Source organism: Malassezia globosa (genome assembly GCF_000181695.2).
Source record: "Malassezia globosa CBS 7966 chromosome Unknown mgl_sf_3.1, whole genome shotgun sequence".
NCBI lineage: Eukaryota > Fungi > Basidiomycota > Malasseziomycetes > Malasseziales > Malasseziaceae > Malassezia > Malassezia globosa.
Genome location: NW_001849871.1, coordinates 315559 through 331746, shown reverse-complemented (window position 1 = coordinate 331746; position 16188 = coordinate 315559). Strand labels below are relative to the sequence as shown.

General features: G+C 50.2%; 6 protein-coding genes across 6 annotated transcripts; 5 read left to right on the top strand and 1 right to left on the bottom strand.

Moving 5' to 3' along the window:
* Nucleotides 1–32: 32 nt before the first annotated feature.
* Nucleotides 33–2114, top strand: MGL_1475 (uncharacterized protein; the record flags this gene model as incomplete). Its single annotated transcript, XM_001731240.1, has 1 exon — nucleotides 33–2114. One exon carries the CDS (start codon nucleotides 33–35, stop codon nucleotides 2112–2114), a length of 2082 nt encoding a protein of 693 aa, XP_001731292.1.
* Nucleotides 2115–2817: 703 nt separating this feature from the next.
* Nucleotides 2818–5712, top strand: MGL_1474 (uncharacterized protein; the record flags this gene model as incomplete). Its single annotated transcript, XM_001731239.1, has 1 exon — nucleotides 2818–5712. One exon carries the CDS (start codon nucleotides 2818–2820, stop codon nucleotides 5710–5712), a length of 2895 nt encoding a protein of 964 aa, XP_001731291.1.
* Nucleotides 5713–6773: 1061 nt separating this feature from the next.
* On the top strand, nucleotides 6774–7475 carry MGL_1473 (uncharacterized protein; the record flags this gene model as incomplete). The annotated part of the gene is made up of 1 exon (XM_001731238.1): nucleotides 6774–7475. The coding sequence occupies one exon, from the start codon at nucleotides 6774–6776 to the stop codon at nucleotides 7473–7475; it is 702 nt and encodes a 233-aa protein (XP_001731290.1).
* A 2629-nt stretch (nucleotides 7476–10104) lies between these two features.
* Nucleotides 10105–10272, top strand: MGL_1471 (uncharacterized protein; the record flags this gene model as incomplete). Its single annotated transcript, XM_001731236.1, has 1 exon — nucleotides 10105–10272. The coding sequence occupies one exon, from the start codon at nucleotides 10105–10107 to the stop codon at nucleotides 10270–10272; it is 168 nt and encodes a 55-aa protein (XP_001731288.1).
* Nucleotides 10273–10697: 425 nt separating this feature from the next.
* MGL_1470 (uncharacterized protein) lies at nucleotides 10698–13194 on the bottom strand (the record flags this gene model as incomplete). The annotated part of the gene is made up of 2 exons (XM_001731235.1): nucleotides 10698–10747; nucleotides 10800–13194. 2 exons carry the CDS (start codon nucleotides 13192–13194, stop codon nucleotides 10698–10700), a joined length of 2445 nt encoding a protein of 814 aa, XP_001731287.1.
* A 302-nt stretch (nucleotides 13195–13496) lies between these two features.
* On the top strand, nucleotides 13497–16028 carry MGL_1469 (uncharacterized protein; the record flags this gene model as incomplete). Its single annotated transcript, XM_001731234.1, has 1 exon — nucleotides 13497–16028. The coding sequence occupies one exon, from the start codon at nucleotides 13497–13499 to the stop codon at nucleotides 16026–16028; it is 2532 nt and encodes an 843-aa protein (XP_001731286.1).
* Between the last annotated feature and the right edge of the window lie 160 nt (nucleotides 16029–16188).

The following is a 16188-nucleotide window of genomic DNA, read 5'->3' as shown; positions in this document are numbered from 1 at the left end:
CACAAACTAGCGTGGCACACGAAATCGGCTCCATGGCACCTATGGCGACGGAGCAGGCTCATACACTATGCACGCCTCGCTCGCCTGGGCCAATAAACCAGCGTATGGATATGATCCACTTTAGTTCTTTCGACGTGACGGACCAAGTGTTTTTCTGCTCGAATGATGTGGCCGCGATCGTCAACTTGAAACCCGTGGTTCCTGGACATGTCCTTGTGATTCCACGCATACCATACAAGCGTCTGGCTGACATGCCGCCTCATGCGGTTGGCGCGCTCTTCGAGACAGTCCAAAAAGTCGGACGCGTCGTGGAATATGCATTCAGCGGTGACTCCCTCTCAATCGCTGTTCAGGATGGCGCATCTGCAGGACAGACCGTTTCCCATGTGCATGTTCATGTCCTGCCACGTCGCCCACGAGACATTGAGCCTAATGATCTTGTGTACGACATGCTCGACAAATTTGGACTTGAACTCCGCGATATACACACAGGCAAACAAATGGACAGCGAACGTAAGCCACGTACAAAGACGCAAATGCGTGAAGAGGCCAGTTGGCTAAAGATGCAGTGTGATCATGTGCTGGGGTCTGAAGGTGATGAGAATGACAGTCACGGAAAATCGACGCTCCCTGTGACGCTGTTGAGTGGGTTTCTTGGATCGGGGAAAACGACTCTGTTGCGACACATCCTTACGAGTCCAGAACATGGATTGCGTATCGCTGTCATCATAAATGATATGGGCGAGCTCAACATCGATGCACAGCTCATCGCTAATGGCCAGCTGATTCGCGGGAAGGACCACTTAGTGGAACTTTCAAATGGATGTATATGCTGCACGCTCCGTGCGGACTTGCTGGAACATGTGGCCCTACTCGCGCGTGATAAGCGCATTGACTACTTACTGATAGAGTCCAGCGGCATCTCTGAGCCGATGCAAGTCGCGGAAACATTTAGCGCAGAATTTGCCGCGACGGCGGTCGAAGACGAGCGACTCGCAGCTATTTTTCAACGCGGTGGACTGCCTGCCATTGCTCACCTCGACACTTGCTGCACAGTGGTCGATGCTGCGAGTATGCTTCATGATTTTGACACATCCGACTTTCTTGTTGACCGGCATGGACCAACAGTGCCAGAGGGCGACGACCGCAATATCAGCGATCTTATGGTGGACCAGCTGGAGTTTGCCAACTGTGTCATTGTAAACAAGTGTGATCTTGTGTCGCCGGATGCACTGGAGACAGTAATGGCTCTCGTCAAAATGCTCAACCCATCCGCACGCGTAATCCCTGCATCATACGGCCGCGTTGATGTAAACGCCATCTTGTCAACGAAAAGCTTCAGCTTGGAAAAAGCAGCCCTAAGCGCTGGATGGTTGCGGAGTCTCGTGGAAGATGTTAAGCCGGAGACCATCGAGTATGGCATCAACAGTTTTGTGTACCGTGCACGCCGACCATTCCATCCGGCGCGACTATGGGAGACGATCCGTTCCTGCTTTGTTGTGATCCAAGAAGAGACCATGGATGATGGCGTCGAGCAAAATCGTGACGACACAGAAATGAGCTCTAACGATGACATGAATGAAGATGCACAGCCTGCATTATGCCCACAACAGCGCCTTGCGTGCAAACGAGCCTCACCATTGTGGAACCCTGTGCTTCGTTCAAAGGGATTCTTGTGGCTTGCTACACGTCCCGTCATGTTCGGTAATTGGTCACAGGCGGGCGTCATGCTGACGCTGACTGGCGGCGCGCGTTGGAGGTGCGAAGTACCTGAAAACGAGTGGCCTGATGACCCAGAAGTCCATGCAGCTATTCGGCGCGATTTTGATCCATTGACTCCATGGGGTGATCGACGTCAAGAGCTAGTCTTCATTGGCCAAGATGTCGATATCTCAAAGATTACAAAAGCGATGGATAGCTGCTTGCTTCGAGATGATGAATGGAGACAATGGGAAAAAATTATGCGCAACAAGGCCATGTCAATGGATGAAAAACACGACGCACTTGCTGATCTTTTTGAAGATGGCTTTGAAGACTGGGTCGATGAAGAGATGGTCGTCGAGGAACACGATCAAGACCACGACCATGACCACGACACACCAAAAAGATTGTAATGCAAGCGAGTTCTAGGCAGTTGCAATGCCGTATGTCTATTTACAAGATACCTGCAGCCACAGAGACCATTACGCCTAGAGCAGCAAACAATAGTGCTCCTGTGATACACGCCAACACGAACACTTGACTTGTAAGCGCCCGGTATTCGTGAACGTACCCTCCACTCGGCTAGGAATAAACTTTCCGCCGATCATGACCTCCTGCGTATGAAAGAAACGCAGCGCCCCACATAGCAACACGAAAATACCGACACCAACGAACGAGATACCGATCGGAGTGCCACTATGACGTTAGTATGAGTGTCTCGTAACTTACAGCCGCTGAAGTGAGCGCATTTTGACGTTGCTTCCTGCAACAGTAACAGAATGGCTAAACTCAAGAAGGCGCTTCGATGTCCCTTGATTATCATCAACAATTAGCTCCGGCAAGCGGAAAAGCTGTGCTATAGCACTAGATATTAGCTGTCCTTTTCCACATACATCCCGATAGATACAAGTGTGAGAGAGGTGCGCATCCATGCGAGAAATGTACGCTCCAACGCAAGATGGTCACGAGCCACCGAGCCCTTGTTCTCTAGTGTGTGCCACAATTCCATAGCGAAAATGAACGAGGTGCAAGTGAAATATGGTATTCGGTTATGGGGGAGAAGTCGTCAGTGGCTTCATCCAAGACCTAAGCCGCGCCCCTAACCGCCCTCTTGTCATGTGCATGACATGCATGACAGTATCGGGCTTCCATCGGGCCCCCCCCCCCACTTTCCCCCGCGACTCTCCGTTGGCCGCACGGATCGCCCAGCTCCAACGCACCCACCATCTTGCAACGGCCATGTCGTTTCCTATTTACGTCAAGTCAATAGTAAAGTACAAGAGCCCACATCCACAAGACTTGTCCTTCCCCAAAGGTCACACGCTTCGTGTATGGGGCTATGCGAATCGCGAGACCCCAACGACGGAGCCAGCCGCCACTGAGGAAAGCGATGAGGACGATGAAGACGACCATTGGTATATGGGGGAGTGGCTCGATGGATCACGCAAGGGTCAGTTTCCTGCTAGCCTTGTGATACGTGTCGAAGCGCCTGAGTCTGAAGCACATCGGGCTGTGTCAATCTCATCTGACACCACGCCTCTGGAACCAAAGGCTCCTGTCGCTTCCGTACTTCCCTCCGCATCCACAAATTCAAGCGCAAATCTAGAACTTGAGAATCCCACCACATATTCCGATCCCATCTCCATCTCTAGATCATCTAATTTGGCACGGCCTCATGGTTGCGGTGAGTCGGATACGTCTGCCTCTGTGGCTCAACATGTGACTGGATCTATACCAAACGCCGACCTAACAAGCTCGACAATGCTTGCACCAACATGCCTTCCATCTAGTACTAACAATCATGCATCTATGCCTACCTCGGAAACTTTATGCACACATTCAAGTCCCGAACCAGCAACAGCAGTACCTGGGCCTGTGTCAGTGTCAGACCCTCATCCGGTACCGGAGCCGATGGAATTGGCTCAAGGTTCATTACCTTCTCCTGAATCACCAAAAGCTACTTGCACCAGACCAGTAACTTCAGAAATGAATGCGGGACGTGAAGACTCGCCATCACAAAAAACTGAGCCAGTCACGGAACATGTTTCAGTGCCGCTTACACACACAGCACCTGCATCTGCTGGTTTGATGCCCGAAGAAGGTTTACCTGAGCATGAAGCTAAAAACATACCCTCTGCTGAGGCTATTCTGGTGCCACCGTCTGAAACTGAACTTAGTCGGCCTCAACCGATATCCAAAGCTACACACGAGTCTACCTCGGCACATTCCGAACATTCGACGTCGGAGTCGATCCGAAAATCACCCGTCGAGTTAGATGAGTCGCAGAAAAATTCCAGTATCGTTCTTCCTTCTACAGAGGACTCACCCACTAAAAACAAAGCTGACGTCTCGACTTCCAGCCCATCGCCTGCCAAAGACCCCAGCAGCATGTCTCTTCGTGACCGTATCGCAGCCTTCAATAAACCAGCTGTAAAGACGCCACCACCCATCCCCCGCGCAAAACCGGGAGCATGGAAACGTCCACCACCAGCAGAAGGTGAGCCCAAGCCATTGCTGCCACCACAGATGCCAATCGCTTCGGCTAAGACGCCATCACCTGTATCATCCGAGTCAATCCGCAACTCTGGTGACACGCACTCTACACCTGAAAAGATTGATGCTAAATCAACTGAAGGTTCGGCCAATGGCTTTAGTGCTTCGGATGCTAAAAGTAGTATCAAAATGAGCTTGAAGGAACGCATGGCAGCTTTGCAGCGAAACGAAAGTGTTGTAAACAATCAGGTTTCATCGACCGAACGGAAGCCACCCGTATCAAAGCTTGTGAATCCACTTGCGACAGAAGGGCCGCCTCCCGCTGAGAACGAAGATGAAGTAGCACGACGAGCTGCAATTGCTCGGCGGATGGCTGCACTGGGTGGTCGCCGTGTTGAAACGGGCTTATTTGGTCATGCTCCTACTCAAAAAGACAATTCTGCTCAAGTCCCTCAACATGATTTAGAGGCAGCAGCAGTCGATGCATCGCATGAGCCTAAGCCTTTACCTGCTACCAACCCAGATTTAGATGTGCCACCACCAGCTGCTGCAGGCTCGGACTCTGGGCCACAAACGCTGGTAATACCTCGACGTACCCCTGCCCCTCGCACGCGACGCACCAAGCCAGCCGAGGCGAAAGACGAGCCAAAAGATGCACTCGGTAACGCAGCAAGCTGCGCTTCTAGAAACGTTCCATCGGATTTGATAATGGGTACGCCTGGGGAAAGTAAAATTGAGGAACCATTCCATCCGCCGACAAATGTACAGACAGGGGCATCGAGTGATAGCCCAGTAAATCCTTTGAACTCGCCAGTCCCAACTCTGCCGCTCAAGACTCCGGCAGATGCGACCAAAAACGTTTCACTGAATGACCCGGCCAATGCTCGCAACGAAATGACAAGCCATGAGCCAGAAAACGTCCAAGACGAAATGGTGCACCAGTCAGGGGGCATGCACATCGATAAGCAATCTCCCGCAACTGCAAGTGCTCAGCCCGTGACTCTTGATTCGCGAAATGAGGGACAAGAAAGAATGCATGCAACACACACAGATAATGAGTCTGATAAGGGCGGGCATCTGCGTTACAATCCGCCCACAACCTTTCATCACGTATCGCAGGCATCGCCAGATCAGAACGACCCTGCACCTGAGTCTGAAGGGCATCACATGCCCTCGTCGGACGTTATTTCGACAGTAGAACCCGTTGAATTGGTCCCAGCTTTTCATGACACTCAAGCCGTTCAACATGACGACAGATTACCCAATGATTCTGCGGAAGAGTTGATGAAATCTTATTCAAAGCCAGTTCTCGCTCCTTATCAAAAACACGATGTCACTTTACCAAGATCACAATCCTTCGGGTCTGTCCATCCCGTGCATGAGCCAGAGCGAAAGTCTTCAGCACGAAGCTACTATGCCGCTGAGTATGACTCTGCCAACAGAGATCTAGTACACAATGTCATGTCAATGGACATTCTTCTAAGTTGCAGAATTGTGAAAACTCCCCTCCCCATGTGAGAGGTAAGACTACTTCTGGCCAACAGGAAACGCCAAAAGCAACTGACACTGTTGACCAAATAGGTACGGCCATTTCTACTATGGGCGTTGATGACGGACGTGCTGTGGATGATGCCGACTTTTCAGACCAGCAAGCTCTTCTAGAGCATCTTCTTCAAAATCCCTCATCAAATGAGACCCCTACCATGACAGCTGGAATTTTGCCTCCTGACTCAGCGACTACTCCTACCTCAGAGCCGGCACCTCCGCCTTCACACATTCATGCGTTGGTTCCTCCTCCCACTCACATTCCTCCTCATTCACAAAGTCCGGCACCCATTCGCACATCAACCCATGTTGTGTCTCCTAACTCCAACTCCTTACAATATGGCGACGCCGATCTCTCTCCCACACATGAACCAGAACTCTTGACATCCATGGACGTTGAGACCTCGCGCCGTGGTTCAATCGTTTCTCGTTTGGCACGAATGGGCAGTAGACCTGCTGTTGGTATGGAACAACCATTCGTCATGGGGATGCCAATGCCTATGCGCCGAAAGTCTAAAGATACTTCCCCTTTATCGCCTAGATCGCCAAGGATAGAAACTGATGATCAGGCTAAAAAAGCGGCTACATCTATCGAGACACAAGCACCCGAAACATACGTTTCAACAAATGAAACATCATTTTTGTCCCCAGAAACGCAACGAGCCTCTGCGCTTCGACCAGAGGAGGCTGTAACTTCTGGTATCATCACCGATGCTGACGCGGACTCTGGCTCGGACCAAGCCATTCACCCGCTGAGTCCACCTACTCGAATGGCGCCATTACCACCCACTTCCAATCGAATCGCAGAATCGGATCCTTTAACACCGGTGGAAACTGCGGATTTGACTTCCATACCCCACAAGCCGACACGAGCGCCTCCCCGCGCCCCCCCACGTCCGCCCAATGCCTTATAGTATCGCTCATAGGGAATATCGGTTGAGAGTTGATAAAAATTTGACGGGATTTCTCCACACAAACCTTGGGACTTGGTCGCAATTGCTACACGTCTACGAACTTGAGGTCCTGTACTATTCATGGTCAGATTCAAGAATCGCTGGCTCCTTTTGACTTTAGCCGCAGAACCACCAGCAATTCCTGATGATTATGATCATTATATACCATTTTCTCATCGTGCACCTAATGTGAACGCTTATTCCATTACCAAAGCAATACGTGCTTCTCTCCGAGACAACTTTGGCGATGTATCCGCGGGCGCGTATGCAGGTCCCTTGACATGCAAATATTATTCACCCAAGTCCGGGATTGGGATACTAAGAAGTTCGAGAGATGGCGTACGCCAAGTTTGGGCTGCAACTACGCTGCTTAATACTATCGATGGCCATCGTGTGCGCATCTGCGTGAGGTCCTGTGGCGGAACCATTCGGAAAGTGCAACGAAAAGCTATATCAATCGATAAGACATGCATACTACGTCTCGAACAAGCAAGACAGAAAAATAAAGATGCTGTACGCACAGCGAGTAGCGAATATCATGCACGCAGTGGTCAAGAAAGCATGAATGCGTCTAATGCACAGGGTGACGCAGACGACCTAGGCGTTAGTATCGAAGAGGATGATGACATGGGCGTATCTATTGACGAAGGTGGTAGCGATTCATTTGAAGACACGTCTTCGAACGGTGCGGATGATCTCGAAGGATCTTTCCCAGTATCTGACGAATGCAAGCGTGAAATTGCAGAAAGTCGATCTGTGATAATGTCAATAACAAGATCATGACAAAGTCCGAAATTTTAAAAAAACGAAAGAAAAAATTCTCTTTTGTTTATATATTTCACTCCCAGTTGAGACCTATGTGGTCAGTCTCGTTGGTGTAGTAGGTTATCACGTCGGTCTCATACGTGATCGCGCTTGGCGCGAAGCTGTGATATCTGGAGGTCGCCAGTTCGATCCTGGTACGGGACAAATGCTTTTTGTTAAACAAATCTATGTCAATCTTTTTTAAAGTTTGTACACAATCAACTCAGTCACATAAAAGAATTTGAACAGCCAAAAGTATGTCACTGAAACACCTGAAGGTTTTGAACGTGTTTATAAACCGCAACTAGAATAAGTACATAAACCTGCATTGCGTGACACTGCAAATCGTCTCGTTGGTGTAGTAGGTTATCACGTCGGTCTCATACGTGATCGCGCTTGGCGCGAAGCTGTGATATCTGGAGGTCGCCAGTTCGATCCTGGTACGGGACATTTTTTGATCTTCGAATATTTTTTATGTCATCAGCCGGCTCAAATGCAAAGAACAACATGAAATAAACCAGCTGTGATAGCCTCTGGCTTTATTTCTTGTTAGAACATAAACCCGAACACATTATTCGGCAGACTGAAAGTGATAGAGGGCATGGTATTATGAAAGTGCAATACAAGTGTGGTCTGGTTGTATCACTCGAACCAGGTACTCTTTATAGGCTCAGTTTGATACTTACGCTGTCATGCTAGAGTGAGTTGTATGTACTGTACTGGTTGCAGGATCATGAAAACGACGACGCATTCATCACTGCTTAAAATCAAATTAGATCTTGCAATTGGACTCGAAGCAAATTCTGCTGCACTGGAGACATAGTATGGTCTATAATAAGAAACCTGGAGTCTGTGAGACTCACTTGAAAAGAATCAAGCAGGGTTTGATTCAACTGCCAACGAGGAAAGATGGCCAGGGTGTGTCCATCTGACCGCGTTTCTCGCATGCTTTTGCACACCAGAGTACTGATATTGTCAAAAAGCTTGAGTGTTGAAGCACAAGATGTCGTCTCGGATAAACTCTTTTATGTCGGATTTTATGACTTAAAGCATGAAATACTATCATTTCTAATGCCGATGCTTTGCAATTTCATCACCTACGAGTCAAAAGGCCGATCTGAATGAGTCCAGGGGGCTCTTAGCTGACCCACTGTGTTGATGTGTTAGCAATAGCATGATCTTGAGAATAAATAGTATTCTTGATCCAATAAAACTAGACACAACTATCGCACACTCTGCCACACTTTACCAGAATGCACAATATTTTCTGTTCGAGAAGTAAGGTGACAATACTGTTGTAGTTGCATCATGGTTAAATCGGAAATAAAGAGTAAGTGAAATTACCGTCAAATAATATCAAACCAACAAAAGGCGACTACCTAAGACGATAGCTCGAGTATGATAGTCTTGCGCATTTAAAGAGACCAAGACACTGATTTCCGTGATTTTCATGAAAATGCCTTGTTCAAGAAAGAGCGGGAACGGAGAATCTTCTCAACGGCCCATTTGGTGAAAATTTAGTCAAACTGATCAGTAGCAGAAGACCTCGATTTGAACTCGGCGCCCAGAATGGACACTCGATCACAAAGTCTCGATAGTACTTATCCTTAGAGAGTCCTAAAGAAATTGTTGAGCGTATATTGATATATCATACACATGTCATAAAGTACTCTTGAGTCGATTACAGCATTGAATATCAGGTTTGTGAAGAATACCTGTCTGACTGTCCTTAGGTCATTAACACCCTCTTCCTTGGTGTCAAAAATTTTCCCAGACAAATATGAGCCTTCCTTTTTAGGCTTAGCATTTTTCGTAGCATACCACATGCATCATAAATATGAAAAAGATATGTCCCATTCATGGTAATTCCTCCAAAAGTAGAGCAGCCGCTGCAAAGTAGTGATTACAGGATTCACCATTGCCTTTAGCTTACTTTTAATGGGTGGGTAATTCCTTTGCCATAAATCAGAAGTAGATGTATTCGTTTCATTCGTCCATAGAATAATTTGATATTGAACGATGATATACAATAATGACTCGATTTTTGTCATTTCCGCCTTGATTACATTCATGTCCTCTGGCTTGGTATGGTTTAGAATGCATTTCTCACCCTTGTTTGCCACAGATATAGACGCTTTGTTACAAATACCAGTAAGACTTTCTACATGGTAGATATCATGAATGCCACAACGCAATGACACCAAATCTTTCTTTCACGAAGCGGGGCGCAGCTGAGTGGCAGCCAATCCCGACGCCGAATGTCTCAAGAATTCGGTTTCATCCAAGACAAGTTTTGTGCATCGTTGTCTCTCTGGTCCAAACTCCTCCATATCATTACGGTTCATGTCTGCCATGCACGCACATAATTCGCGATGTCAGCGCAGCAAGGCGTTCTTGCTATAATGACTAAGCGTCTATTTCACTCCGCAATTTTGCCACGCCTAGCTGTGCTATGAGGCCGGCTGACTGTCAAGTCGTGTGCTAGAGTGTGCGAAGGCTGCGGATTCGAGAGCATTACGCCTTACCGAATGCTGGAGGCGCTACAGGTAGGTGGGTTTGAATATGATATGTTGACATACAGAATTCGCGTTTGAAAGATGTGGTACCCATGAGTGTAGAGGAAGCCTTGGCCATGCCAGAGTTTGGTGTCCAGCAATATATTGCGGCGCAAGTGCAGTATTCACCCAAGGCTGTGGAAAGGTTGGTACGGATTCCCGAACAGGACGGTAATCCTGTGTTCGATAGGAATGAGTGGATCTATGAACACTTGAAGTAAGTATCGTGTCTTTGTTGACGTAGGCGCATACTTCGCGACATAAACGTACCATGGCTGCTGAATGTACAGCGCGAGTGCACGAACGTCGACTCATGCGAGGTCTTACGTGTTGGCAATGACGCATATATGTGCCGTGCCCATGACGATGGACGTATATGTACTGCACGCGGCTACATCTTCCATGCTATCGACATGGCGTCAGACCAGTTGCAATCACCACGGCATTTTCCTCCAAACCAGACCAAGTCTCTACATCGCTCGCATGTGGTATTTGCAATATGTCGGCAACTTGCGCGCATTTTTTCCCATCTATATCTGCACCATCGCAGCCTGTTCGAACGGTGCGAACAAGATACGGCTTTATATGCTCGATTCAAAAAACTCACGGAAGAATTTCAGCTTTTGCAGGCTGATTTTCTGCCCATCTAAGGCACGGCACTTGCGACTCCTGTCGTTGACACAGCTTCTGTCCGGCCTGTCCGGGTTAGTCAATATTACATCGCACAAAAAACAAGACTCATACGTACATAGGGGACACGAATTCGAGCTGTGCTCGAGCCATTGGTCCACACATGATGCGTGGAAAACGTGCTTGCATGAGAGAATACGGCATTCATCTTCATCCTGCCAGTCATCCAAACATACCAGACATTTGTCCGATGTATTTTCCGTAATGCGGCCAGCAGCACGAAAATGAACCAGCTCGGAAGCCCGAACCTTGGCTAAGCCACTGCGTTCAATATCAGCGGCACTAGCTGTTGGCCTCTTATTGCTCATAGCCGCTATGGTGCCGAGCAATTCCATAATGAACATCAAGTCGCGTCCAGCATCACGAGGACGGGCTGACAGAAGCGGATGATTCTCATGATAGCGTCCACCACTCACAAACAAGACGAATCGTGCTACACCAGAGCGGCTGTCTGCTCCGTCTCGTGGGAGCGCTTGTTCACCGCCCATGAGTCGTTCTTCTGCTCGCAGACTTCGTACACCGACCATGACGCAAGGGACCAACGCCGATTCAGCATTGCGCTCAAAACGGAACATTCGGAAAAATGCCAACTGACCAGACAAAACGTCCGATTCACGACGTTCGCGCGTTTCTTCATCTACATGTGCCGAGTTCGAAGGGTCTTGCTCTGTTGATGCCGTTGTTGTTCCTGAAGCGCTCAGTTGATGTATGGCCACATTCAGATCATCCAACAAGTCGCGCAAAAAGCGATCGAATGAGCCGGGCTCACCATCAGGCAGCGGTTGGTTCTGCCGAGCTCGCTCGAGTGTGGATAATACAGAGGCCATTGTTGTTTGATCTGACTCAGCGCTTGATGATGAAGACGGTGCTGAGCGCTGAGGCAACGATGCTCGCAAGGCATCACGCAGAAGACGGGAGATTGATGATGCGGCCTCTGAATCATTGCGTTGCAGAGATGATTGACGAGGGGCACCACCACGAGTTGAAATGAGACGATTCAACAGTTCGCGAGCGAAGCCCGCTTCTTGCGGAGCACCTGATGACGACGTGGACTGATTATCATGCGCCACTTCAGAATCAGGAGCTCGAGAAGTCTCGGGTGAACGACCTTCGGCGGAGTTCGACTCTGACGAGGGTCCCAATCCGGTCCCGGCCGTACGACTAGGCTCAGAAGCAATTGAAGGGTCGTTAGCAGGAGGCTGCGCATCAGAGCCTGAGGATGGCTGCTGCATTGCAGAAGAGGCAAAAGCTGTAGCAGAAGCCGCAACTGATGGGTTGAGGGGGGTTTGGTTTACAACAGAGGCTGCTGTGGCTGCTGCGGCAATACGCAGAATCCGGCCCAGCATTTCGCCCTGCTCTTCAAGTGTAGCAACATGGGGTATATTGGACTCATTTTGAGAACCGCTCTGTGACTGAGAGCTGGAGGCATCCGCAGTGGGCTGTGTCGGGGTAGGTTCATTGGCTGAAGTCGATGTCGATGATGGCAAAGGTCCAGGCGATTCTGCGTGTTCTGCCGACAAGGGCGTGGGTGCTGATCTAGTCGATGAGGATGAGGATGTGCGCGGCAGATTGTGTTCGCCTGAATCTTGCTGTGAAGCAGTGCGCGCAATTAACGCTCCTTGCACAATGACGGATGTGCCGGACAAGGGTGCCGTCATGGGCATAGGGGCTCCTTCTCGAGGCGCACTCAAAAGTTCAGCCAAAACTGAGGTTAAAGCAGACGAGGGTCGATCAGCATTTGGGCCAAGGTTGGTGGATCTGGCGTTTCTTTGACCAAATGTGCCAGGCAGCGAAGATGGATCGATTCTTGGGTGTGGCTGAGCGTGAGCGTGAGGTTGGGCCCGACTTTGTGATGGAGCTGAGGATGTGGGTAAAGATCCGAAAGCACGTTCTAACATGCGGAAAGTACTCGCACGCTCCGCCTCCCAAGGATTTGAGGGCGTTGTCGTGTTGGAGTCTGGTGTGTTCATATCATTGTAAGGCATGCGACTCAGCCTAGAACTCGATGATTCGGAGGAAAGCGAAGAGTTGCGCCGACCAAATGGGTTTGAAGTATTAGAAGCGACCGATGGAGCAGAGCCAGTCCCAGCTTCATACTCGGGGGAGGTGGCCGCTGCCATGGGTCCTGGTGATACAGAGGATTGAGAGCGTCGGGACAAAGAGCTCAAGGGCGTCCTATTCCAACCAGCCTGGATCCTGCGCGAGAGGTTTTCTGTGCGTGAAGCAGGTGCTCCATCCACTGCCATGTCCTCTTCCTGATCCAAGTGGCGAGAACGAAGTCCTAGAGATAAGCGGCGGCGGCGAAGACGCCTGTCTGAGTGTTCCGACGAGACATGTTCTCCGGCATCTTCACGATCGCGTCGCGCAGGTATGCTGACTGATGGTATACGATTGTCCTGATCTTGTGCGCGTTCGTCACGACCACGCACACCGCGTGAATGAGCTGAGCCCATGTCGTTGAGGGACAGGCCTGCTAATCGCAATGAGATCGCTTCACAAAGGCTCGATCGCACGCGCACATGCATGTGTCACATTCACACGTGACTTGCCTGCTCGTCTGTCCCTATTGGCACCGGTGCAATCACCGCCACTTATCTAGCCCAAATGACAGGTGAGCACATGCAAGAAGCTAGTAAGTCAGTGTGGGGGTGTGTACCGATTGCCGTTTACATAAGGTAGGAAACGAAGGAACTGCTAGTCCGATGAACAGGCGTATAGTGTACGCATCGAAGTAAGCAACGCGACGCGCGCTCAGATGCAGTCGCCACTGCTAGCGCTGCCGACAAAAGAGACGCGCGATGTCGATCTGGTCAAGCCCATGTCGCACTTGATTGTCAAAAACTATGAGCAAGATCCTGCGACGTTTGCCGATGAACTGCACGGAATTGCACAAGTCAGACAGGATGCGACCGGTCGCGCAAGTACTGAGACCACGGGTCGAGATCTCCTGTTTCGTTACTTTCACATTATCGAGATGTTGGAGCTCCGGTTTCCTGAACTAGAAGTTCCATTTACGTGGCTCGACTCATTCTCACATGACCAGGTCGAACAAACAGCACTGGCATATGAAAAAGCATGTGTTTTATTTAACACGGCCGCACGCATCACGCATGTATCTGCACAGTTCAATCGAAGTGATGCGAACACAGACGGACTCAAGCGTGCGTACACTGGATTTCGACAAGCTGCTGGTCTGCTTCAGTATGTCAAAGACAGCTTTTTGTATGCACCCAGTGATGATATGAAGGGCCCATCCTTGGAGTCTTTGGTCAAGCTGATGCTTGCTCAAGCCTCGGAAATCTTTCTGGAAAAGACGATTCACGACAAGAAGGGCGACGGTCTTGTATCAAAGCTGGCCTGTCACACAGCTACATCCTATGCGTCATTGTTAACAGAATGGAATGACGAAGCATGCACGGTTCGCGTACCATATATGTGGCATCAACTTGTGGAGTGTAAGTCGAACCACTTTACCTCTGTTGCACATATGTATCGAGCGAAAGCGGATCGAGCTGCTGGAAAGCATGGTGACGCCCTTGCTCGTTATCGCTATGCTGAAGTGAAAGCGCGTCTTGCTGTTAGTCAAGCAACACTCGATACTTGGTCATTGGCGACGTACCTTCGACCGACGCTACCTGTTGACGCGACTGCTGCTCTGAAACATTTGGCGCAAGTGCAATTGACCAACGCTGGCGAAGCCTGCCGAGAAGCTGAGCGCGACAATGACGTCGTGTATCATGAGCGAGCACCCGATGTCGATACGCTGCCACCTTTGGACCAGACATCCGTTGCTACAGCGATCCCCATTCGGGAAATATTTTCACAGTCTGAAGTACAGAAAGTGCTTGGTGCTGATGTGCTACCCAGCCTCGTGCCTCTTAGTGTGCTACAAAACACATCCGTGTACACCGAAGAACAGGCCAAACTTGTTCGTGCTGAAAGCGCACGCATCGATGCTGCGAATGAGCGCATCCCTGAAGCTTTTTCAGCGCTCAACCTGCCGGATTCGCTTGAGCGCTTTGCGTCCTTGGATGGTGCGCCACTACGGCCCTGCATCCCATCATCGCAAGTTCTTGACATGTCGGACGAACTTGTCGCATGCCAAGCATGTACACGCGTGGATCGAGTCCTCGAATCGCTGCCAAAGCGCTCTGCGCCGGTCGTGTCGACACTCGATGATGCTCTCGCAGACTTGGACACAGATGCCCGCGAATGCGAACGGGGGCGTGTTCAACATGCAGCTACCTGGACACAGGCACCAACAGCGAGTGTTGCCCGAGCACTTCGGCGGGATATCCACGCAGCTCGTGATGCTCTTGCTACAGCAAAAGAGAATGATGTGGGCATGTCTCGGCTATGGGATGAAGTTCGTGAGGACGTCGCCCTTCTTGAGCGTGGAAGGAGCGCGGTGTCTGCTGCGTACGAAGAACGTGCACACGTGTCGCCCTCGATGGACCTGATTGATGCAGATCTATCAGATCCTGAACCGGCTCGGCGACTTTATGTTGAGCTAAAGGCACACCTGAATGCACTTGAGCGCATGCCGTTGGAGCGCCAAGCTATGTTGCAGGAATTGAAGCAGCGGGTACGCCATGACGATATCTCACGTACCCTGCTTCTGCATCGGCGTGTCCAAAACGTGGAACAAACGCTATTTGCACAGGAGCTGGGGAAATATGCGCCTTTGCAGAAGCAAATCCGTCATCACATCACGCTCCAGTCGCAGCGAATCGATGTCATTCGCGATGCCTTAGAGCGGCTTGCTACGCACCCGGGCGCGGCCGATGTGCGTCGGCACTGGGATGCATCTGAAGGCGCAGCTCGCGACATGAATGAACGACTCAGCCGCGCCTACAATGCATACACGGACGTCCAACGAGCGGTGGCTCAAGCCCAGGTTTTTTATGACGACATGTCATATTCGGCCAACCAACTCGCTGCAGCAACGGAGCGTCTTGTTGCGCAGCGCCGTGCAGAGCGTGCCACCTTCTTGTCCTCGGCAGGCCATGTTTCAAATGAAGCATGTGCAACTTCGTCGGCCGCTACCCCCCCAACCACACTAGCCCAGGATCTCGAGGCGTTGCGTATGAATGAATCCCATGCCAAACATCGAGGCGGTGCACCACCGCCCCCACCGCCTCCAAGATTGTCATCGTCATCGTCATTTACTTCTTCCTTAGCTCAGAGTTTCGGCCGCGCCACTGACCAGGCTCCAACTGGACACACGATGTCATCTGACTATGCAGACAAGAAGCCCGTACCACCGCCTCGACCACCGCGCGTTTAATTGGTCACCTACAGAGCCAACTCGTCCTCGTCGTCGTTAGCTGATGGTGTTGGTTCGAGTTTGCTTACGGTGCTCTCGTGTTCACGCGCGACCTCAGACTCTGTATCCTCATCTTCTTCGTCATCATCGTCATCTATATCTTCAGGTGTGTCGTCTTGAT